General features: G+C 36.7%; 1 protein-coding gene across 1 annotated transcript in view; it reads left to right on the forward strand.

Moving 5' to 3' along the window:
* The window catches only part of Plxdc2 (plexin domain containing 2), a 384159-nt gene that overhangs the window by 320051 nt on the left and 39975 nt on the right, over positions 1 to 24133 (forward strand). The window contains exons 10-11 of the mRNA XM_026783054.1: positions 18089 to 18155; positions 22788 to 22935. Of these exons, the coding sequence (XP_026638855.1) occupies positions 18089 to 18155; positions 22788 to 22935 (215 nt within the window). The remainder of the gene's footprint in view (positions 1 to 18088; positions 18156 to 22787; positions 22936 to 24133) is intronic.

The raw sequence follows: 24133 nt of genomic DNA on the forward strand, positions 1-24133 counted from the left end.
CCTGCCTCTGCCTCCCGAGTGCTGGGATTAAAGGCGTGTGCCACCACCGCTCGGCTCTATGTGTATTCTTAATCACATACCTTCTGAAACCCTCCTGTCATTAATGTCTATCAGTTTAATTATTCCATTCAGTCTTCACAACTATACAGAAAAGTCTTAGAACACTTGTTTGATAAATTAAGAAAATGAAAATTAAGGAGTTGAACCTAGGTCACAAAAATAGTATTTGATAGAACAGGGATTTTAAAAAATAAATATAGGGTGCACATTTGGGGAGATGAAAAGCAAATAAGCATTAGGGTTAAAATTTTAGCAACTACAACATCGCCAAGTATGTGCATAGGTTCTTCATGCAATCTTAAACAGAGGACTTTGTGCCCTCCTGGCCTCAGGAGAAGGTGTTGTTACCCTACTGATGCTAGCCACAATCCAAAATATATTTGGATGCATGCTCATTGTAAAACATTTTGAAAATACACAGAGTTGTTGTTTCAACTATAGTTAGGAAAAATGCAGGATTTACAAGAAAGGAGTTTTAGTGAAAAACAAATATCATGGATCAAGCTAAGTAGTAAAAATAGCAAGCACATAGTATTCTCATGGGGAAAAAACAGGATTTGGAAATAATCAATTTAAACCCTATGCTGCAAAAACAGTGTATGGAAACTTCATTTTGTTGGGAGAGTTATGCCTATTACACTTTACTATGATTCATTTTCTTCATGTTTATCAGGATGTGGAGCGTCAGTTTGCCACAACCTCTGCTCGCAAACTGAAGCATGTAGTCTGTGCACATGACAGTATTTGAGGGCCTAAATCCTATGGCAAAGACTTCAGAGTTTACTGTGCAATCATGTGCTGAGCTACCCAAAGTCATAAGGATACCAAGAATGTATGTAAATTCAGAGATGGCTTTCTTGTAGAAAATTTGGCTGACTAGGCTTGTTGAAAATGAGAATAAAATGGCCTCTGCAGGCAAGAGGACAGTGCACTATACAAAGGGAGAGAATCTCACACATCTGTCTCTCCAAAGAGACATTCTGGGTTTTCCAGAGCAAGCCAGGCTGAAGTTTGTCCCTCTTGCTGTTCACCCATTTTTTTCCTTTCTTTCCCAGACCTGGAATATTTGCCTAGAATAAATAGTATGGTCATCCTACCAAATGCCATTCTGACTGACTTCTCCACTCTTCGCTGTTGTCTGAGTTTGCTATGTTTGGTGCACTCAGAATTTAGGCAGTACTAAAGGTTTCAACACATTTACCTTACATGTGGGAAAGACTACATGGCCCACACAGCCAAACAGATTGCTTTCTGACTTTTTATGAAAGACATCTTGAAAATAAATAAAGGATATTTAATCAACATGTTGGTTGATACATATAGTGTCTGTTCACACCAAATTTGGAAAAAAAAATTGAATCTGCTTTTGATAAGCTTGCTGAAGTATGCAAAGATGTCAGGTACATAAAGCAGGTCATTGAGGAAAATGAGGTCTTCAGGGGATGTGGGAAGGGCAGGGAAGAAAAAGTAACAGAATATAATTCATGTGACATAAGTGAAAACAGTGACGATTTAGTGGAAAGAAGGGGTCGAGAAGAGTTCTGTAGAGAGGGGAACAAGTAAAAATAAATAAAAATTATGTAAAGCCATAAAGAAAGTCATTACTGTGTATGCTAGCATGCTAACTTAAAACAATAATAAAAAAACAAAGCTGAAGAATAACTGCTCAGCTACAAATATTCATGTTAACACAAGGTGACATTGGTTATTTTATGAAGTGGAAAATTGCTTCACACTCAAATCCTTAAAAATCTTCTTTTTACTGTCTTTAATAAAACATAGAATATTGGAAAACATGAGTTGCATGAAACTCAAATAGAATTAGCATTTAATAATTTGATGCTCTATATTCCCAATCAGACTGATGTAGAATAAAGTTAGGAAATATGGAAGAACACACTCTTCTATGACCAAAATTATTCCTTAATATAGGAGGAATGTGCAGTGCATTGTGGGTCATCTATCTGCTAAGAATCAGTCTTGAGGATTGTTAGAAACCTTCAAAACCTTTTAGATGAGTTCACAGATGGATAATGAAGAGATCAGAACAAAGATTCCAAAGGAAAACCAACTTTTCTATGTTCTAAAATCACATGTGAAGGGTCTTGGGAAACAAGTGGGGGTGAAGTGTGTGGTTACTGCATGAGGAACCGAGTGCAGATCCCAGACCTATGTAGAACCTGGCGAGGGTGGCAACATGCCTGCAGACCTAGGACCTGGAGGCAAGAGTAAGGATTGTCTGGAGTGAGTTCCCTAGCTGGGTTGTCAAAATTGAGCTATGGAGTCAGCAAGATATCCTCTTTCAGAAAATAAAGTGGAGGGTTACCGAGCAGAATACCCAACATCAACTTTAGAATTTCAGACCTTTATAGGCACTTACACTTATGAGAGTTAACATACATGAAAACATGCATACACTCATGCAAATCACACAAATTTGTGTGTGTGTGTGTGTGTGTGTGTGTAAAACACAAAAAGAAAAATTATTCTTCTTTACTTTGCAGCAGAGATCAAACTCAAGACCTTGTATATGCTGAGCAGCAGCAGGGATCAAACTCAAGACCTTGTATAAGCTGAGCAAGCATTCTACCACTGAGGGACACCCTCCGTCCCCACCTTTTCACATTCTAAGTGTTGATACTACTGAGGGACACCCTCCGTCCCTACCTTCCCACATTCTAAGTGTTGAAATTATAACTTAAACCTCAAGAGACAAATTGAATTTTACACTCACACACAGCGACACAAAAACATATGCAATGTAATATCTGATATTCAAATGTACCTAGATATGTAATTCAAATTTCTCGGGTACTTCTTAATAAGAAAATAAATTGATAACCTTGCATCAGTTTCTAATACGTATTAGAAAAAGGTTTCCATAAAATTTAGTTTATTTATGCTTGTATTAATATCTCTTTAAAACTTAAATTGGCCATTTTATTGTAAATGTGAGTGGGGGAACAAAGTCTTTTGATCCAAATTAGTTAGTAATATTGAAAAATGACTATTTTCATACTGAAAGGTTAGTGTAACCGTATATTGACTATGATATAAACTTATAAAAGAACTTTAACTTAACAGAAATATTAAAATACTTATCTCAGATATATACAATCTTAATATTGAAATTCTAAAAGAGTGTCCTTTCAGAAATATTTAAAATATTATTATTAACATTATTGTGTGTGTATGTGTGAGAGAGATACGAGTAAACATCACAGGACAACGTTTGGTTGTCTAGTCTCTCCTTACACCCTGGGTTGCAGAGATTGAACCTAGGTACACCATCAGACTTTAAAACAAGTGCATTTGGCTATTGAGGCACCTCACAACACAAGAGTTTGTATTTTCTAATAATTATGATTTACATAGCTATGATTATCTAGCATTACATACAGCAGCAGTAAAAACCCACTGCTTTTTCTTATTCCCTCACTGTTACCATATACCAAATGAGCTCATATTGCTTGTCTGAAAGATTTAATGACACTATAAAATATAATGATAAGGAGCCTGTATTAATGAGTGAAGTGTGCAAGAGAATCCCTAACATGGTTTTCAAACTTGCTCTTCTTAAGTAGGAGAAACACTTTGAAAGTAGAGTTCCAGACACATAGCAGACAAAACTACACTGTCTTGAGTACAGCTTACTGGGGACTCAAAGCCAAGCCTTTTTGCTTTAGCTCCCAACTACTGAAGTCCTTGAGAAAATATATCCTGAACTCTGGCAGTGGTAGGAAGTTGGTGATAAATTCATGCTTTCCTGGTAAAAACGCATCCAAAGCTACACAGTCCTTTCTGATCTCTCAGAATCTGAGACACTCAGGATTCCCAGTGCTTTGTCTCTACTAGTAATGGGAGAGTCGGGAGAGCGCAATGACATTTGGAACTTTCTATTATCCCCAAATAGATCTTTCCCTCGTTGGCTAAAAATGGGACTCAAATTCAGGCTAGAGTTCCGAGAAACTGGACATGCACCCTGTCCCCATTTTCTGCCAATTCAAGGGAAATTCTGAGACTTTGCTTATAGTAAAATAATAAATTAGGATGAGCTATTTTTTTCTCTGAGGAGGGATCTTGCAGACATTGCTTGCGTCCAGCTTTGTTCTTGACAGGCTGATGGTGAGTTTACTCACACACTGTTGTTGCTTCTGAGGAATGCAGATTGCCCAAGAGAAGCTAAGCATTGCTGAATCAAATTTTATAAACGAGGCGAGTGTTTTATTAGGCACAGCAAACTTAAACTTCCAATATTTTACATTCCCTTTTCAGAACCATTGACAAGGCAAATGCCACGCGAATTCTTTTCTGTCTGTCATTCTCATGCAATGAGATACAAAACTTACTGTGGGACATTTGGATTAAAGTCAGGAATTTTTAAGAAAGAATGTCAGAAATAGAATCCTGAAACATCCAGAAGTAGACTGTTCTTTAGTGTCTGGCTCCGTGGCCCTCAGCCAAGGGGTTCAGAACTATTTCGTTTCTTAAAACTCAGTTTTTCTTTGTGTAACACCAAAATACCAGAGTTAAATTCTAGCAAAGAAATTCTTGATTCCAGAACAAACACTTGGTCACCCAAAAGCAAGAATTTCTTCTCTCGCTTCTGTCACTCTGGCTTTTACTGAGGAAAGAAGCTGGAGTCTTAGTCAGGTCTTGTGTAACACTGGGTGAATTTTTCTTTATGGATTGTGTTTCATCATTTAACAGGCACTTTTGAAGGACGGTAAAGACATTAAACAGCATATTTCTTGTAAACCTACTATACAATGTGCTAAGCCAGTTCTTCACCTACATTATCTCATTTATTCCTCACAAGAGTCCACCCAAGATAGATTTTAGAGTCTCCATTTTCACAAGACTATATCTCTGTGTTAACTATGTTCATGTTTAGAGATCACCATAGCTAGCAGAGCCAAAAACTGATCCCAAACTTGTGAGGGCAATTTTAAAATTTATTACTTTATGTGTATGAGTGCCTTGCATGTATGACTGTATACCATGAGCATCCAAAAGCTGTGTTTGCCAGAGAAGGGGATTTGATCCCTCAGAACTTGAGTAACAGATGGATATTAGCTACCACAAGGGTTCTAGGAACCAAACCCAGGGCATCTCTCAAGAGTAGTAAGTGCTTTTAACCATTTAATCCCTCATGTATGCAATTTTAAAACTCCAAGTCTTTCCATTAAGTGGTGTAGTGTTGAGTTTTTGCAATAATCAAATAAGACTAACTTATTTACTAACATATAACTGTGAAAAGTATTGATGGGAGAATTCTACAATGGACAATCATTGATTGGAGTTTAAGCCAGGATTCTAACACATGTTCAAACAGGTATCAGAGACCTCCACTCTTCCCTTCCTTCTCCCTGTGAAAGTCACAGAGAATAAGGCACTATTTTCCCCCTGAAGTTATGTTAAAACTGTGAATCAAATTGCTAATTATTACCTCATGGCTCATTGACTCAAGAGACTTTGGCTGCTTAATCTTGAATGAAGAGTAAACTATGCAATATAGAATATTTTTCTGTATTGATACTCTATGTTAATCAAAGATTTTTATTTTGATATTCTATATTGGTGCTCTTTCTTTTTCAAATGAATTTATTTATTATTTATTATTTATTTATTTTGCATCTTGGCCAGCAGTTTGCCCTCCCTCCTCTTCCCCCATTCTCTCCCCCACTCCCCTCTGTTCCCACACCCCAATCCCCTTCTCCATTTCTGTTTAGGTAAGGGCAGGTCTCCCAGTGAGCATCAAGAGAACATGGCATATAAAGCCACAATAAGACAAAGCACCTCCCATGTGTTAAGACAGAACAAGGTGACCCAGTATGAGGAGAAGGTTCCCAATAGCCAGTAAAAGAGTCAGAGACAGACCCTTTCCCCGCTGCTAGAAGTCCCACAGGAGGACCAAACTACACAACTGCAACACTCATGCAGTGCTTAGATCAGTGCCATGCTGCCTCTCTGGTTGTCAACTCAGTCTCTGTGAGCCCCTATGAGCCCAGGTTAGTTGGTAGAATACTTTTTCTGATAGAATGCTTTCCACTGTACTTCATTTCTTCAGGTTATCCTAGCATGCCACTATTAGGCAGAATTTGATAAATTGTCTATTTAGTTAAGTAGAAAAATAGAAGTATTCTGTAAATAAATATTTTATATATTTATATATATTATATTATATTTTGTATTCATAATTTGTGTAATCATTTGTCCTCAAAGCTTCAAATGTGATAGCTTTACTTTGAAGTATGATTCTTTCTAAAGTAAAAATATGTATTATTTGTGATAAGGAAATAATTCAGTCAATAGGGTACTCTTTGGCAAGCGTAAGGACCTGAGTTTTCCCCAAACCACATAAAAGTCCATGCATGGTAGTGTACCCTTCTAATTCCAGCACTTGGATGGAAGATACAGGTAGATCTCTGAGACTTGCTGAACTAGCCAGCCCATCCTACTTGACAAGCTCCAGGCTAGTGAGAGTCTTTTTCTCAAAAAACAAAGTAGATAGTTCCAGAGGAACAATATCTAAGGTTGTCCTCTGCCCTCCACTGTCCTGAGTACACATGTGTGCAATCAGGATTCACATACACTTGCAAATATTAGGTAACAATTTATTTATGTATATATAAGTGAAGAAAAGAAATAAAGCTTTTAAATAACATAAAATATTTCCCAATAAACGTATTTCAGCTTCTGATTATCATTTACCCATGAAAAGCTAAAGTAGTTCCCCTAAATTAAAATAATTCACAAATAACGACTCAAATTGTTAAAACACATTTTCAGCCTGACTCTGGTACTTGAAAAGCCAAATTTTAGATCAATTGTCAAAGAAATCTTTTCTTTATAATACTGGTATAAACAATTGATTCTAAATGTTGATCAATCCTAGTAAACTCAAACTTTATGTTATTATTTCTAATTTAAAAATTCTCATTAGGTAATCAATTTCATATCCTCCAGCTGTGTGCTGTGACCGTGAATAGAGTAGAGTGAAGGATGCTCTTTGATCCAGGAGCTTTCTTCTTGGAAGAGCAACTTGTAAGCTCTCATAGAAGGTGAAAGTAGTATGTGGTAGTACCTCAGAGCAGAAGGTGAGCAACCAAAGTGGTCTAGGTCCTACAGCAAACTGGAAGGAAGTTTACAAGAGACAATGGAAGAAGTCAATGAAAATGCCATTTATTGTAGTGAAGGGTATTTTAAAGTTTCAAGTCTCATCTAATTCCAACAAATACTTTCCTAGAAACCCTGAACCTGGTTACTTTTGGAGATAACGACATTGACAAATGTGTTATCCTTTAAATGTTTGCTCTCATTTAGTGATAGATACTAGTTCTTGAGTTTTAACACTATGAATACATGCAACTTTTATTTCATCAGCATAATAACTTATACTCATATCCTACTCAAAAGTACACCACCTACTTCTGCACATTTAACCTTCATGGCTGCTTAAGTTTGTTCCTGACCTTGGGCTTTGTGTCTGTGTGGACAGGAACGTACATGCCTGTGGGTGGGTGCTGCTGCATGTGTGTGTATATCCAAATGGAAGGTAGAGAGCAATTTCGATGTGCTTTGTGTTTGCTTGTTTTTAACCAGCCAGCTGAGAGTTGATGTATTTTACTTTGTACTCTTATAAAAGAAGACCACAGGGCATGAAGCAATCAATAACTTGAGTGTTCCAAAATAATGACTTTCTCGAGGTCTGTTTTCTCCTTACCTTTACAAATCAGTACCATTCTACACAGATGGACAGCAGTGAGCTGCTGTTTGGTCTTGGTTTTGACCATTAAATTCAACTTTCCTCCTAATGTATGACATTAGCTATTAGTTGCACATAGATCACTAAGTTTTCTATTAGTATTGAATTTTCATACCTCAATGGTTAAAACTCAAATCCAGCTAAAAGTTAAAATTAAAACATAGTAAAACAATATATTTACCACGTGACTACATTACTATAACAAATCAATAAATGTGATCGGCATGGTGACTCATGCCTGCAATCGCAGCACTTAGGAAGGCTAAGGTGGATGGTTACAAGTTGAAAGTCAGCATGGGATACAGAAGCAAAACTCTGTCTCTAAAGAGGAAAAGAGAGGAAATATTTAATTAAATAAATAGTGCTGGTAATGAAGATAATTTGATGTCTTGCAATCTGGGGGAAAAGGGGAAATTTTGGGGGGGGGAATTAGCTTGTTTCGTGATAAATTAAAAAAATAATACTCAACTGAAGTAGAATACTAATTAAATGTGCCAACAAATACTATTGCTCATTATAAAATACACTGTTGGAGCCCCAGTGGCATTGCCATTAAAACAGGAAATGGACCAAGACTGTGAGCCCCAATATTATATGACATTTGTAGGTAATGTATGGCAAAAAAAGCACATAAACAAGAGATATGGTTATTAGAAAGAGAACAAACTGTAATTTGTAAATAAAGGACCCATTTACAAAGCAATTACACAAATCAATAGCTCCCTGTATTAGAAATAACCATTGAGACAATGCAACACTTAAACCTAAATAACAGCAAAAATAGATAAAATAGAATCTACATAAGGGAAACTCTGAAACTTTGATGAGGTGCTTAGATGAGACCTTGAAAACACTCTAATGTCTGAAAAGCTAGAATGTATTAAGACTTCAATTATTTCCACATCAATCCTGTCAAATGCTCAAAGAGTCTATTATTTGGAACACCAAAGGGTGATTTTAAAAATCACAGAGAAGAAGAAATGAGACTATTCAAGAAAATAAGATCAGTATTCGAAAATGTAAGCACTAAGCATGCTCTGTGTGTAGCCCTAGGCATCTGTCTTATCTGCTTTAAAGGAATATATACTTTTAAAATGCAGGTTTTATTTCCTGTTACATACAAAAGTAAACTCAAAAGGGGTATAGAGACATAAACTATGCCAAAGAATTAAAAAGTTGAGATAGTTAGTATAGAAATTATATATTTCTCTATAGAATTCGTATTTTGTATTAAATAGTAAATTATAGACAGGTGAAATATATAACAGTTTGAAAGTCATGGTTTATACTGAAACAAAAATGATTAACAAAATGGGGAAAATAGTAGATGAGTATGCAGTCACATGACATATAGCATTTAACCTAAATGAAAAAGAATACAGTATGTATTTATAATGTCAAAATTCCATAGAGATTGGAATATTACTCAGTTAAGTACTAAGTTAAGCTTGCATGTAGCTAGGTCAGTTTGCAAAATTGTTAAAACAAACAAACAGGAAACAAATCAAAAATAAAAACTATGACATAGATATTTTCATATATACTTGGAATAATTTTATGAAGTCATAGATGACATTTACCTGTTATTAACTGTTATTTCTTAAAAGATCATTATAGACATGAAAACAATGCCTAAATTGTTACATGTAGAAAAGAGATAACACTTTGGTTACTACATAGATATAATAAATATGCTTTAAAGACTGAGTACAAAATTAGCTGCATTAGCGTTAAGACATGCTCAGTGTTATCTGTCTGTAAATTTATGTTGTTTATTTTGTTTTTGCTTGTTTGTTTGTTGACAGAGTCTCAATTTGTATACCTCTGGCTGTCCTGTAACTTTCTATATAGACAAGGTTAGCATAGAATTCAGAAGGACACTTCTGCCTCTGCTTCCACAGTGCTGGGATTAAAGGCATGCGTCGTCACACAAACCCCCCATTTTCTGTAAATTTCTAATAAAATGGCTAGTCAAAAAGAATTCATGGAATGATTATGAAGGAATAAATTCATTAATATTTTAACGTACTTATTGGACATTGTTTTAAAGCTGAGGGTCTTAATCAGGGGGGTAGAGAACATGATGTCAACTATGCAGTAGATTGCAACGAGAATGTTAAAAAGAAAAAAAATGAAACAGAAAGCGTGTTTATATATCATGTGGATCTTTGGAAATAAAATAAAACAGAAAAATCACAAAAAGCTTAGTTTCAGAATATACACAGGAAATTATTTTAAGCATATTTCTCAAATAATATTTTAAAAAGCATTTGAGCCTTCTGTGTTGGGCATTCTATGTGTACATACCACAGGTTAATACCAGACATTTTCCTCAATGGTTTTCCACCTTGTGTTTAGAAACAGGGATATAATCTGAACCTAGAGTTCACTGCTTAGCTAGACTAGATTGGAGTTCATTTCTCAGCTAAACTGGCCTGGAGTTCGCTGCTCAGCTAGACTGGCCTGGAGTTCGCTGCTCAGCTAGACTGGCTAAGCAGTGAGCTCAGGAGCTCTGCCTGTCTCTGTCCCCAACCTCCTTGGAGTAATCCATTTTGACAGGAATAAAAATTTCTCGAAGTCCTTGCTTTACATTTGTAACACATTCTTATGCAATTGACGACCTGCCTGAAATCCACTGAGACATTTTTCACTATTTCTCTCTCTACTGGTTTAGAAAGGAAGGAAAAACAAAAAGTAAAGTCAATATTTATGCAAGGGGCTTGGACTTATAAAATTATGGAAGACGGGACGCTTTGTAATGAAGGATCCTTGCACTCATTACACAGTCAAACTTGCATCATTTACCCACTAAGCAGCTGTTTCACCAGGAGATGCAGCACTTTTCAGTTCAGTGCAAAACAGAGGTGCATATTAAAATTATCAACAAAAAAATATTGCAGTCTTTTTCTCAGATTATTTTCTTCAAGTAAATTTTTACTATTTCCTAATGAAGAAATATTTTTCTAGTATATTTCCTGAGCAGTACTTAAGCATTTTTAATGATGAGATATAGCAAATAATTTAATTTAATAAATATCCAAAATCAAATAATCCCAATTACTTTGATGTAACCATACCAGAAGTTAACATCTGCGCGTCTTTCCTGAGTCCTTTTCCCTCATCTGGGCTTAGTGAACTGCTGCGTGTAAAACTTACATTGTTTCCCTGCATCGTGATTTGAAGCACATGTCAATCAGCTCTCACGTGGTCATCATTCTCTCAAGGCTCTGAAAATTCGAAATTGAGATCATTTTGCCAACATGAGCAGTGGCCTTTAACCAGAAGGGTTTTTGAAAGGGTTAAGCTAATACTAATAAGCCTGAGTGTTGGTCACTCCTGGTGTTGCTTCTTGCCTGCTGTGAAGCTCAGAGCAGTCTAGGCCTTAGCGGGGGACATGGCAAGGAGAACTCCAGCATGAAAAGTCGATTGTGAAAATACTTTTTCTTTCCTTGTGGAAAAAAACATATCAGTGAATGGTAAATTAACAAGAGGCAGGTTTCTTTAACCATTCTTTGGAGGACATGAATAGTGGAGATTGCTGACATAGCAGAATAGGAAGGGTGAATACCTCATGTTGTTTGTTTGACAAATATATGTTAGAGTTACTGTACATTCAAGACATGGAAAAAGATTGAGCCTTTACTACTGTATGATCAGTTTCTCTCTCTCTCTCTCTTTCTCTCTCTCTCTCTCTCTCTCTCTCTCTCTCTCTGTGTGTGTGTGTATGTGTGTGTGTGAGTGTGTGTGTATGCTCCATTCCATATATGAATGGCACCTGCTTTCCAATATCAGGTGATTTCATCCCTATTTTCCATTAAAATTCTCACTCAGAGAAACTTTCCTGAATTCTGCAGGGAACTATGCTTATTTACATTGAACTATGACTGTAAGCTATAGTTACCATCAAGAACTTAATTCAAAGAAAATATATAAGGCTTTAGAGCAGGAAGAGGAGGAGAGAAGAGAGGAAAAGGATAAGAAAGAGCAATAGGGAAGCTGAATATGGTCACAGTACCTTAAACACATGTATGAGAATGTAACAAACCTGGTTCTATACAGTTAACAATGCATTTAAAGAATAAGTCACATTCTTATGTATCAAGGTAAAATTCCACAATTTGTCTTGCAATATTGTCTGCCGACTAACTTCCTGATAGATTCCTCTCTAATTCTGTCTCTCCCAGAGATGTGTGCCATGAGAACGTTAAACATCACGTTTGTTGAATTAAGATATTTTGGGAATAAAAATTTAATACTACACTTAAGCCAACTAAGAAAACAGAAATACCCCATAGTAAAAATGGCATATCATTCAGTTTTTCTAAATTAAAATTATTAATGATAAAGATTGACATTTTAAACTTTATGATCTATTTTCTAAGCTTAAACCCTCTAATATTTCAAAAATAATATTTCCCATTAGTTTTGAACCAAATCTTTCTGTTTTATCGTGTGTCTGTGAGAGCTTTTAGAAACAAAATTGCTGTGATTTGAGTTATCTAAACTCCTTTAGCTTCCCTAATGTGTGCATTAATAGTTGATCTCCACCAACAATATAGACTCTCCTTGCAAAAGTAATCCTATTTCTGAAACTATTTCTTAGTGAAATAAACAGAAGTATGATGAGCTTTATACCTGATCTCTTGATTTGATAGATGCTGTAGGTAAGAGGAACATTGTTTTCCGGGTCACCTTGCTAGTGGAAGAACCACTTAAATCAACACATCATTGATACTGAATGAAAGGGGGAGAGCTTTGAAGTGTAGCTCTCTAGGAGCTCCGAACTAGGTGGGGCTAAGAAGAGAGTAACTTGGAAATACTAAAACTGGGAACAGTTGTTCAAGGTTCCTAAAAATGAATATTTGAGGAATATTTTCCAAACTGTGTGGTCTCTATTTCATTGGGTCTAGGTGGAAAAGCTTTGATCTCTCTCATAAGAGTCTGTGGTGCCAATTCTCCCATGTGATAAGGATTTTATACTATTAACTATATACTACATAAGATGTGTATCCCACAGTAATGTGATACATAGGACAAATTCTTAAATATTTTATCAATTTTGCCTGTAAGAGGAAATTCTCTTCACAGGTGTCTGATTTCCTGCATGCCTACTACATTGCTACATTCAAGTATTAAAAACAGCGTTTTCTAGATCATTACCATAAAAGCAAGTCCTTTGCTTTTGCTTCTCATGATTATGCTATGTCTCCTGCTTCTTTTATAGATGGGGAAATAAACTTAGAAAAGAAAAATAGCAAAATTCCAATCAGATGGGAAGACAATACTGGGGTGTTTGTTGTATAAGCTACTACTACTAAAGTTAATAGGCTATTGCATAGTTTTTAAATCATTAGAAAAGATAAAATTTCAAATTTTTCAGTCTAAAATTAAACTATTTGAGGTGATAGATAAATATGTTAATGAATTTAACCGAATTAACCCATATTGTGATATCACTTTATTTCAAATAAATATATAAGTGTGTGTGTGAGTGTGTGTGTGTGTGTGTGTGTGTGTGTGTGTGAATACCTGCTTTACCATAGCAATGTGGAATATCTTACTTATCTTTGCTACCTATGTAATATCTTGGTAGTGGAAATGCAGCAGACAAAGCTGACAATTGAAAGAAAAAAAAAACAAATTCCAGTTGTCACAATACAATAGAATCTTTTTGTTGTTGTGGTGGTGGTGAAATGGCTCAGTGGTTAAGAGTGCTTGCTGCTCTAGGGAGGGTCCAAGTTCTGTTCCCAGCATCTCAGCCAAGAAGCTCAGGATCGTTTGCAATTCCAGCTTCAGCTCCGGGGGATTTGATATCTCTGACCTCCACAGGCACATACATTCGCCAAATGTGCATGCATAGTCATGCCTGCCTGCACACATACAGAGACAAATCTGAAAAGAATAGAGAGGAAAACATACCTCAGAAAAAGTTCTAATTCAAACACCTTACTTTGAATTATGCTTACTTGAAAGCCAGGCATGATCAACTTGAGCACAGCCAATTGTAACATTGATACGTGTACTCGGTATTGAGGCCCTCGGAGCAGGATGTGCTGACAATATTGATGGGAGAAGGATATCTCTCTGAGCGGAGAGAAGGCTTGCATTTTGGATTGACTAATTGGGTATCCCAGACTTCTGCAGTGTGAAAGAACATAGCAATAGCAGCCAAAGGCAAGCCGTTTGCTTCTGTTGGCTGTGATGAGCACAAACAAGTGTGGGTTGCAATAGGTGGATTGGAGGTCATTGGTCCTGGTCACAGCCTACAGGAAAACAGTAATTTCTGAATGTCTGTATGAAAAGAGTAACGAAGGGAAATGCTTGCTTACAGTGGAAACGACTGAGTTCCAGTTGCCAGAGAATCTTGCTCAGTTCACTCAGTTAGCAGGCACTGCAGATTAACACTGTTAAAATGTTGGAAAATCTACATACTAAGAAGACACGCCATGGCCAGGGTCACTCTTTGTAGGACTGCATTGAGGAGACAGAGACGGCTAAAAAGTATCTCAATGGAGACGGGAAGTCTTCCCCAGAGAGCTTTCCTTTTGTTTTCATACAGCTTAGAAATCATTTAAATTTACACATAGCATACATGTACCGATTGCTGTTGGATACTATTTAGATCAGTAAATATAAAATCAGAAAAGAAGACTTCAGTCTTACCAGTTTCCATGTAGGTATGTCTGTAGGTACATATGTATCATGTGCATGAGGCACATGTGCACCTGATTGCACACATGAATGTAGATACCAAAGGTCAGTGTTGAATGTCTTCCTTAATCACTCTTTTCCTGTCTGAATCATAGCCTAACAGATTCAGCTAGACAAGCCAGCCATCAAGCCTCAGGGAAATGTTTTTAGTACTGAAGTAATAGCTTTTGAGTGGACACACGGCAATTCAGACAACTGAAGGAAATAGAATTCCAATTTGTCACAATATAATCGAGCATTTAAAAACAACAAAAAATGTTGCTAAGATGAAGTCTAGCTCATATCCTTCATTTTCAACATATTTTCTCCAGCTGTCCATGGGCCAATCTAACCCAATCTGTACTTTCCTGACACTGTGACTGGGGACCCAGCCTACATCACCCACTGTTTTCTAAGTGCTGGGTACCATAACTCAGATCTTCACACTTGATTGGAAAGTCCTTACCTCATTGAGCAACCTACCTGGTCCTAGTTTTGGTCATTTCCAAAGCAAATCCTCAGTCCTTCCCAATTTTCATAAACTACAGAAAAATTATTAGGAAATGAACTGTGAATAAATAAACAAAAATGAGTTACTTAATTGACTTCACACAGAACTTAATTTCACACACTATAACTTGAGGATTGTTTAATAAATCAAAGAAACTGTGTGTTCTGATTTTCTCCCTGGTAAATTTAGCAAATTAAATGACTAATTTTTCTAAGTTAAGAAATTAGCCTGTGTCACAATTGTTAAGATTTGGTATAAGTTTATTATAAGTTAAATTAGTATATCCAAGTGAAACTTTTAAGTAAGAGTATATTAAAACAAACTACATTTTAAAATTATCTGTAATTACTAGTGATCAAGCAACTCTTAAGGACTTTTTCTTTTTTCAAAAAAAATTGCTATATTCACAGCTTCCAAAAGCAAGTATCAACACATTCTTTAATATTTAAACAGGTGACAGATAAGAAGAAGGTACAGCAGCCATCTCATCTCACTAGCCCAGAAATAAATAAGCACCACATCCCACAGTGTCACTGAGCAGGAGCAACATAAAGCAAAGGAAAGCAGCCCATGAATCACAATCCCAGAGAACCTAGACAACAGTGAGGACCCTAAGAGAGACATACATAGATTTAATCTACATGGGAAGTAGAAAAAGACAAGATCTCCTGATTAAATTGGCAGCATGGGGACCTTGGGAGAGTGTTGAGGGGGAGGGGAGAGGTAGGGAGGTGAGCAGAGGAAAAGGTAGAGCTCAAAACAAAAAAGGAAAAAAAAAAAGCTACAGCCACATAAAGATCCGCAGCATCAGGATGCCAACACTCACATGGACCTTTACGCCACCCTTGAGCGTGTTCAGTGCAGGTGTTTGGTATAACACAGAATCCAATGGGTTGATCTTTCAATGGGTCAGTCTGGAGAGAATGATAAATATCGTCTGTCTTGCTGACAGGAAGGTTGTTTTCACATTCCATTGAATTGAATTATGCTCTCTCGGGCAGAACTTTCTCTCTGGTGAGGATTCTTAGAAAAAGCCGTAATGTGAACTCATTTCAAAACAAAGACCAAAAGAACAGTTGCAAATTAAAACCATAATAAATATTAAGTAAGAATTGGATGACATTTATTTTGCTAAGTAAATAAATTCTGTTTAGATTAAAATACAGCACCACATTCTTAACTGTAAATATATATTCAATTATTAAAATTAAGGGAAGCATAAATATCCTTAATACCAATAGACTGACAAAACTAATTTAAATTTCTATGCAAAAAGATTTTAAGAGTCAGATATATTAGATATAATCAGTATGATAGTCTGACTTCAATTTAAAATGATCTCAATCAAATTTAGCCATTAAGTCATGAGTAACTGGGAACTGTGTTGATGAATTAGTGGTAAGAACGCTGTTACACAGTTTTAAGGCTCTGAGTTCAAATCCCCCAAATTCTTGACAAAAACTGAGTGGAGTCACTTATGCACCTGTAACCTTAGTGCTTTGGGAGGTTGGAGCAACCTCTACAGATTTCAGTGAGAAAGTTTGTTTGAATGATAGAACAGGACACCTGTCATCCTCCTCTAGCCCCTGTGTGCCCCAGGCCTGCACGCATAGACACATACTACACATATACACCACACACAGACACACACACACAGACACACACACACACACAACACAGACACACCAGAATTACTATTTAAAAAGGTAAAGATAAATGAACTGTTTTATGAGGGAAGAGAGAAGAAGAGTAAAACAGTTGGTCACAGCACTTTACGAAGCTTCTTTGGGTCATGCTCTAGGTTGAAACTGCTGGGTCTTGACAACGAATGTGCTGCAATGGCCAGATAAAACAGACAGAAAAGTATTCCCATTGAGGGATTTTATTGACGTGATAACTTGCCAAATCAGACATCTTTGGAGTGACCTAATCATGCATAGCTGAACATTTTCCCCAAACACACTCAAGATTACTGGAGAGACTTACATGGCACAGAAAAGTTATGCTCAAGGTTGCCACTTATTACAGGGAAAGAAAATGAATTAGAAGTAGGATTGGGAAAAGATTCATAGGACATAGCCCAGCAGACCTTGTGAAACTAGGAGTAGCTTCCAGATGTTCTCTTGGCAGCAATGTGTGACAACACAAGAAGCTCGCCCTGCTTTGATGTCTAGGGTTTGCCTTGAGGGTCAGTCCGGCAGGGGCTAATATGGCTGCCTTAAATCTCATTTGTCTCTCAGGCTCAAGGTCTCCAGAACTCAACCTATTCAGAGCAGACCAGGAATCTATCCTGGAACAAACTCTGGCGTTCCCAACATGTCACATTATCAGCATAGTCTCTGTTGTACAGCCCAAGAGTTAAGATCACCTTTTAATAGAGCAGGTTATACTAGGGATTAATGTGTTGGTTCTCAAACTGTGACTTACAACCCCTTTGTGGCCAAATGGCCCTTTACAAAAGTAGCATATCAGATATCCTGCATACCAGATATTTACATTAAGACTCATAAGCATAGCTAAATTACAGTTATGAAGTAGCCATGGAAATAATTTGATGATTGGGGGTCACCATGACACGAGGAACTGTATTAAAGGGTTGCAACATTAGGGTGGTTGAGAACCATTAGTTTAAAGGAACCATGGAAGCTGTTTGAAGACTTCAAACCTTTGAGTTTACTACACAATAGAGCGTTTATGAGACGGGGATACATAAATAAATGAATAAGAAATATTTTTAAAATGATGACTACAAATGATTTCTATGCATTTATTTTAGTGAATAACTAGGAACACGAGGGAAAGAAATCCAACATTATGTAATAGCGATTTGTTTATTTTGCTTAGGGTTACATCAGCATTGTGTAGTGTGGGAGGCGTTGGGAGTGATGGCTTGCTCTGTGAGATGCTGACCCTGGAGCAGGGATTGAGTGAGTGAAGTCACTCAGTGAATGGTGTACTTATCTGGAAATCTGAGAACTGTCTATTTACCAGTCTTTTTCTTTCTGTTTCCCTCCCTACATGCTATGCTTCCTCTCTCCAACTACAATGGATCTTTGAAGATGCTCCAGTGGATTCGACCGCCACCGGCAGGACTGGGTGGACAGTGGATGTCCGGAAGAAGTACAGGTGTGCTCTGCCCTAAATCACTGGCATCAGTTTTACCCAGCACGTGACACTGCCACTTATCAGAGTGGTGTCTAATGGGGTTCTTTAATAAACTCAAAACATTGAAAGTGAATTCTTAATGTATGCCATTCAGCACGGATAATGGCTTGCGTGTATCACCACACTCTATTCTTACCCTCCCTCAAGAGATAATGATATTGTCATGAAGAAGGGTGAAGGAATACAGGATTGCAGCATACATGAGAGCTTCCAGCACTAAGTACCTATATAGGGATCCGTAGATCCAGGATTGAATATATATGCACAAAAAGCAGATTTCCTAAATATTTCCTCTTTTTTTTGTCTTTTAAGTAGTCATTGTTCCTCTTTTAATATGATAGCAAAGTAATGGTTTGAGGGAAAGACTGATTGTAGTGAACTTGCTATGCTATAAGACGCGAGACATGGGTAATGTGATTATTAGTTTTTCACATGAAAAAGCAATTTTAACTTGACTAAAGTTTTCCTGAATCTTACTGTCAGTCATTTCAAAGTTCGGTAAGTTTTATATGTGCATTAAGTATTTCTTGTCCCTTATTAAATGTGAGTATCTGTATGAAGATATGTGCACTACATGCATGCTCACAGTGGCCAGAAGAGGGCAGCAGGTCCCTCCATCAGGAGAGAGAGAGAGTTGCAGGTAGTAGTGAACCTTCTGCTGTGAGTGATGGGATTGAAGCTTCAGTTTTATTTAAGAACAGTGTGCTTTCTTCACCACTGAGCCATCTCTCCAGATCCCTCCTTCATTGAATTATAAAATATAAATTTTAATGGCAATTAATAATAACACACAAATTTTCTCATCTAGTGACTCTAGTCAAGCCCCAGTGATAAAACAGGAACCACTAGGAATATCGTGGGTTACTAGGAGCTTTGTGAAAATACACTTGAGTTTGGATAGCTCATAGAGGTCTTAAGAAATGCTCCGTTGAGAACATTCTGGGGCCCAAAATGCACCTCAGTGTGAGGCCCTCAGTCAGATCCCAATATTATAAAATAAAATTTAAGATAAATAAACAAAAGTAACACTCTTGAAAGTCAAGATGGGATGTACATGTAATCTAGCAAGCAGGAGGATATGAATTTGAGGCTAACCTAAGAAACATGGTGAAACCCCGTGTAAAATCTCAACCAACAAACTGGCCAACATTGCTGAGCTTTTAAAAGCACTATTACTGTGGACGCTTTAATCTGGTTTTTGTTATTCACCTGGGGAATTAGAGCATTTTACATGAACCATCATCTATCTCAGTTATCTCAGTTCTATGACACATTTCCATAAAACACATTGACAAATCCAGTTGTGTTTTCAGATCCTTGTTTTGCTCATTGTCTTTGTTAGGGTTTCTGGTGCTGTAGTGATACACAATGACCAAAAAGCAAACTGAGGAGGGAGGAAAGCTTTATTTGACTTACATTTCCATAGCAGGAACCTAAGGCAGGAGCTGATACACAGGCTGTGGAAGGGTGCTGCTTAACTGGCTCTTACCCTATGGCATGCTCAACCTACTTTCTTATAGAACCCAAGATTACCAGTCCAGGAATGACATCACCTGCAACGATCTGGACCTTCTTCCACCTATCACCACTCATAAATAAGAAAATGCCCTACAGCAGATCTTATAAAGGCATTTCCTCAACTGAGGTTCCCTCCTTTCAGATAACTCTAGCTTGTGTGCCAAGCTCGTATGAGACACATTCATGTATCCACAGTTTTCTCAAAAAGATACTTGAAATAAATATTCATAATTGTGTAAAAGTTAAGAATATGATCCAGATATTTTAGTTTTCTTGCTCCAGAATATTCTCCCTTTAAGCCTTACAAGGCAGAGAAAAGTGTCCTGGGTACAGTGGTTGATAATTTACCATGCTCTCTAGACTGTGATGGGACTATAGGTCAGAATCCGATGCATTCTGTAATAATCCATGGTTCCTCTTTTTCACAATTAAATTATCCACACCACTAGCTTTGTGTGGTAAGCAGTCCTTTCCTCACAGTTAGGTACACAAGTTCACCAAATCCCGCTCATGCTATCTACTGCTGATGCAAGGTTGGTCTCCTTTAAGCAATATTGGTATTGGCATTTGTTCCTCTGGGCCAACTCTGCTTTTATACTTGAGTTTTAAGTGTTACTTAATGTATTTTGTTCTCTTTGAGCAGATAGGGTGTTATCTGGGGGGGAATGATAGAAAGGGAATAAAGAAGCGTGTTTAGAGATTTTCTTTATTTTGTGAAATTTCTAATACTCTTGAATTTACATTAAACACAGCCTTCTTCTTTTGTAAATGCAAAAGCAAACCAAATCCAAAATTTTACCTTAAACACAGGATTGTTTATTAACTCAGTGAGAGCAATAGATAGCAAATTCAATCTTAGACTTCTTTATTTTAAGATGTCTGGGACATCCACCTGCATATGTCTTTTCAACAGATGAATGTTTGAGCTTGGCTTTCAAGAGAAGAAAGTCAACTTGAGATGCAGATTTGTAAACATTCAATATCAAGATGTTAAATGAAACTCTGGGTATAGAGATGGAAGTGCATAAGAAAACACAGAGTGAAAGTGAAGGTCAAGAAATATACATAAAAATTGCAAAGCTAAAAGGAGGTAGAATAAGAAGGAAGCAAGGGAGCTGTAAAAGAGGAGTCAGAAGATGAGCATCACAGAAACCGAGAGTGGGCATCTGTTCACTAATGTGGATTACCCATAGGTTTTCTTTGGGAGATTTAGTAAATATGAAGATATACGGAAACACAATAGGAAAAATTCTGAGTTAGACATGGAGCAGTAAGATTGTAATTAAGTGGAGAAACTAAGAGTTTGAGATGATCAAGGTAAACCAAATGCCTAGGAAGTCTGAATATGACTGGATGGAAAAGTAGAATAATTCAGTGCAGGATGTATGGTGGAGCAGTGGGGGTCTAGATAGAGTGGAAGATTAGGCATACTTACCTTATGTTAGATTGTTAGCAGTAACAAGTCATCAGAGAATTACACTTGACTGATGTTGAAAAGAAAAAAAAATTTATCCAAATACCAAGTTCACAAAACCCAAGGGAGTGAACTTAATTGAATGCAGCTGGAAAAAATAGGAGGCATGGTAGCTGTCCTCTGGAATAGAAGGAAGGGGGATATGCTCAGGCAGAAACAAGTTTGATTTGTAAAGAAATCCTACTGATGGCCTCTTTCATCAAGGAAATGAAAGGTGAAACCCGGGCAGAACAGGGAGAATTACTCTGGGATTGCTGTTGTTAAGTACAGTGAACTGGTACCACGGCCTTTGAACATATGATTATCCATATGTGAAACCATTTCCAGGCACTGTTGATTTTCTGAGTGAAAATGCTGATTAGTTTGTGGAGTTTGGGGATGACTGTTACGTCCTGTTTGCCTTTGGCATGAGAAAGGCTAAGCAAGTATTCTTGCTTTGTGCAGAATAGGGTATTTTCCAAAAAGGTGATTAAAATATGTGATACCTGAAGGTACTGAAGAGTTAGGTAGCAGTGGTAGATGAAAGGGCATTAAAACCGAGCAATTATTGTATAGTCAAGGGAGAAGAATCTCAGTGTAAAGTACATATGGAAAGAAGTAAGGTACACTAGCTTTGAGAACAGTTCTAGAGATTTCTATCTGAATATCAGAAATTGTGGATTATAGCTGGGGAGGAATCAAAGCTAAAGGGATCTTTTAAGCTGAGTAATCTGAGCAGAGAATAAACTTAAACCTATTGTATATCTGACTAATAAAGCAGCTTTACAAAAACTCTTCATTCACTGGTGAAAAGATTCTTCATTCTCCATTCATGACAAGACAGTTACTTACTAAAAAATTTCAAATATGTCATGAGTACTGCCCATATTTAGAGCAGCCACCTTTTATCAGAGCAATGAAATCTTTGAAACAAAAAGAGGTTATTCACAACATCAACTTCTAGCTCTAGAATAAGAGTCCTTACTAGTAAATACTGGGATTTATTTTTGTAGGTTATAAATTTTAAAAAAAAATGAAATGTGTTTCTTCTGGTATCTTCTATAGAGCCCTGCTAAGAAGAATTACACTGCGTTTAAATGAAAGATTTATGTATGTGGTTTTGGATATTTCATGAGAGAAAACAAAATTTTAAATTTTTACTCAACCTGGAAAAGATTAATTTTGAGGTTGTAAAATAGCCTAGAGCAAAGAGGGAATGTTTAAGATATAACATTGTCGCTCTGTAGATCCAAAGAGGTGTGGAATCTTTTCTATAGATACATGCTTTTCTTCTAACTTTAACTTTTTTATCTTTTGATATCACATATTTCATAGATATTTCTATAAAATTAAAAAGGGCAAGATAAAGAATGATACAGAGGGTTAAACACAGGTGAAGTGGTGTGTGCATCTGCAGATGTGTGTATCTTGTTGCATCCTCCCACTCTCTTATCTTATATACTTCATAAATTAACAAAATCTATGAAGAGTCTGACACAAAAATAATTTACTCTTGACATCAATTTGAGATGTTTTGTAGTTTAAGTCTGATTTCCTTGATGTAAGTTTAAAAGACAAAATGTGTTCAGTCTGCTGATTTTCACTTCTGTGTCTCCTACCAGTCAAAGGAGAAGATGTGCGAGAGCGCAGAGCCAGCGGAGAGTTCTCAAACCACCACAACCTCACACACAACCACCACACAATTCAGGGTCCTGACCACCACCAGGAGAGCCGTGACATCCCAGCTGCCCACCAGCCTGCCTACGGAAGGTGCCCACAAGATTGTTTGCTTGTTTTTATAGGAAAAAAAAGTATTGCTGGGTAACACCTGATTACTGGAGAAAAAATATTGTTTGGATAATTAACTTCTCAAAGAATTTTTCAGATTCAGAGTTATCATGGGCAGAAAACATGCTGCATTCTTTATATATACTGTTTCTCTTGTTAAACCTTAGCGATTATCCATAATCTGGCTTCTTTTTTTCCCCTTAGAAAAGAAAAATTCGCTTCTTTTTATGTGGCTAAATTTAGTAGTCATCAAACTACAATCCTGATACATTAATCAAAAGAAATAGGCACATAAATAACTATTGCTATGAAATTCTGAACAATAGATCACTTTACTCACATGCAGTTATGCAGCGGTGTTTCCTGAATGCAGTCAATCACAGAGACACTGAACACAAAGTTGTTCTTGAAGGGTACCTCCTTTTATGGAGAAGAAACTACTAAAGTGCTAATGCCTAGGTAAAATTCATGTGTGGAGAAAATATAATAGTCATTATTTGATAACTTTCTAGGAGTAGAGGGGAGACTATTTCTTTAGGGGAGAACATAGTTTCATGTCTTATTGTAGTAAGTGTTGCTTTCTTTGGAATAAGAAGTAAATTTTTAAGCCTTAGCTCTTGATTGAAATTTAAGTGGGTGTTATAAAGTAAGTGGAACACAGAGGTGGAGGGCAAATGCCAACTGCATTGTGTTTCTCTTAAAAGCAACATATACTTAAATTCAAATTATTTGGGGTCATTATTCTAAAGACTGTGAAAAACGTGCTTTAATTGAAACTCTAACTTTCATAGTAAAATATAACTTTTGAAATGGAACATTATGCCCCATGTTTAGCCATTCAGATATAAATTATTCATTACTGATACAAATTAAGATAAATCTTTAACTATTGATAAATCCTAATTATTCCTCTTACTTTGTAATGGTCTCAGTCTTGATTTCAAATAAAGTCCTATTGTAAGTTGTTTTAGAAAGTTAAAAATCTATTTCATCCTGTAACTGCATTTTTTATCATTCTCACAGAATCGAGGCTCAGATGTGTTACTAATATTTTAGCCTAAACCATCTCTGAGATAAATTTTATTGCTATATCATGTAAAGTTGGATCCTGTTTTTCCACTGAGCTAGAAATTAGTCTCTAAAGTATAAAATCCAAGTGTTTGAGTTAAGACAGTTGCCA

The sequence above is a fragment of the Microtus ochrogaster genome, chromosome 16 (assembly GCF_000317375.1).
Source record: "Microtus ochrogaster isolate Prairie Vole_2 chromosome 16, MicOch1.0, whole genome shotgun sequence".
NCBI lineage: Eukaryota > Metazoa > Chordata > Mammalia > Rodentia > Cricetidae > Microtus > Microtus ochrogaster.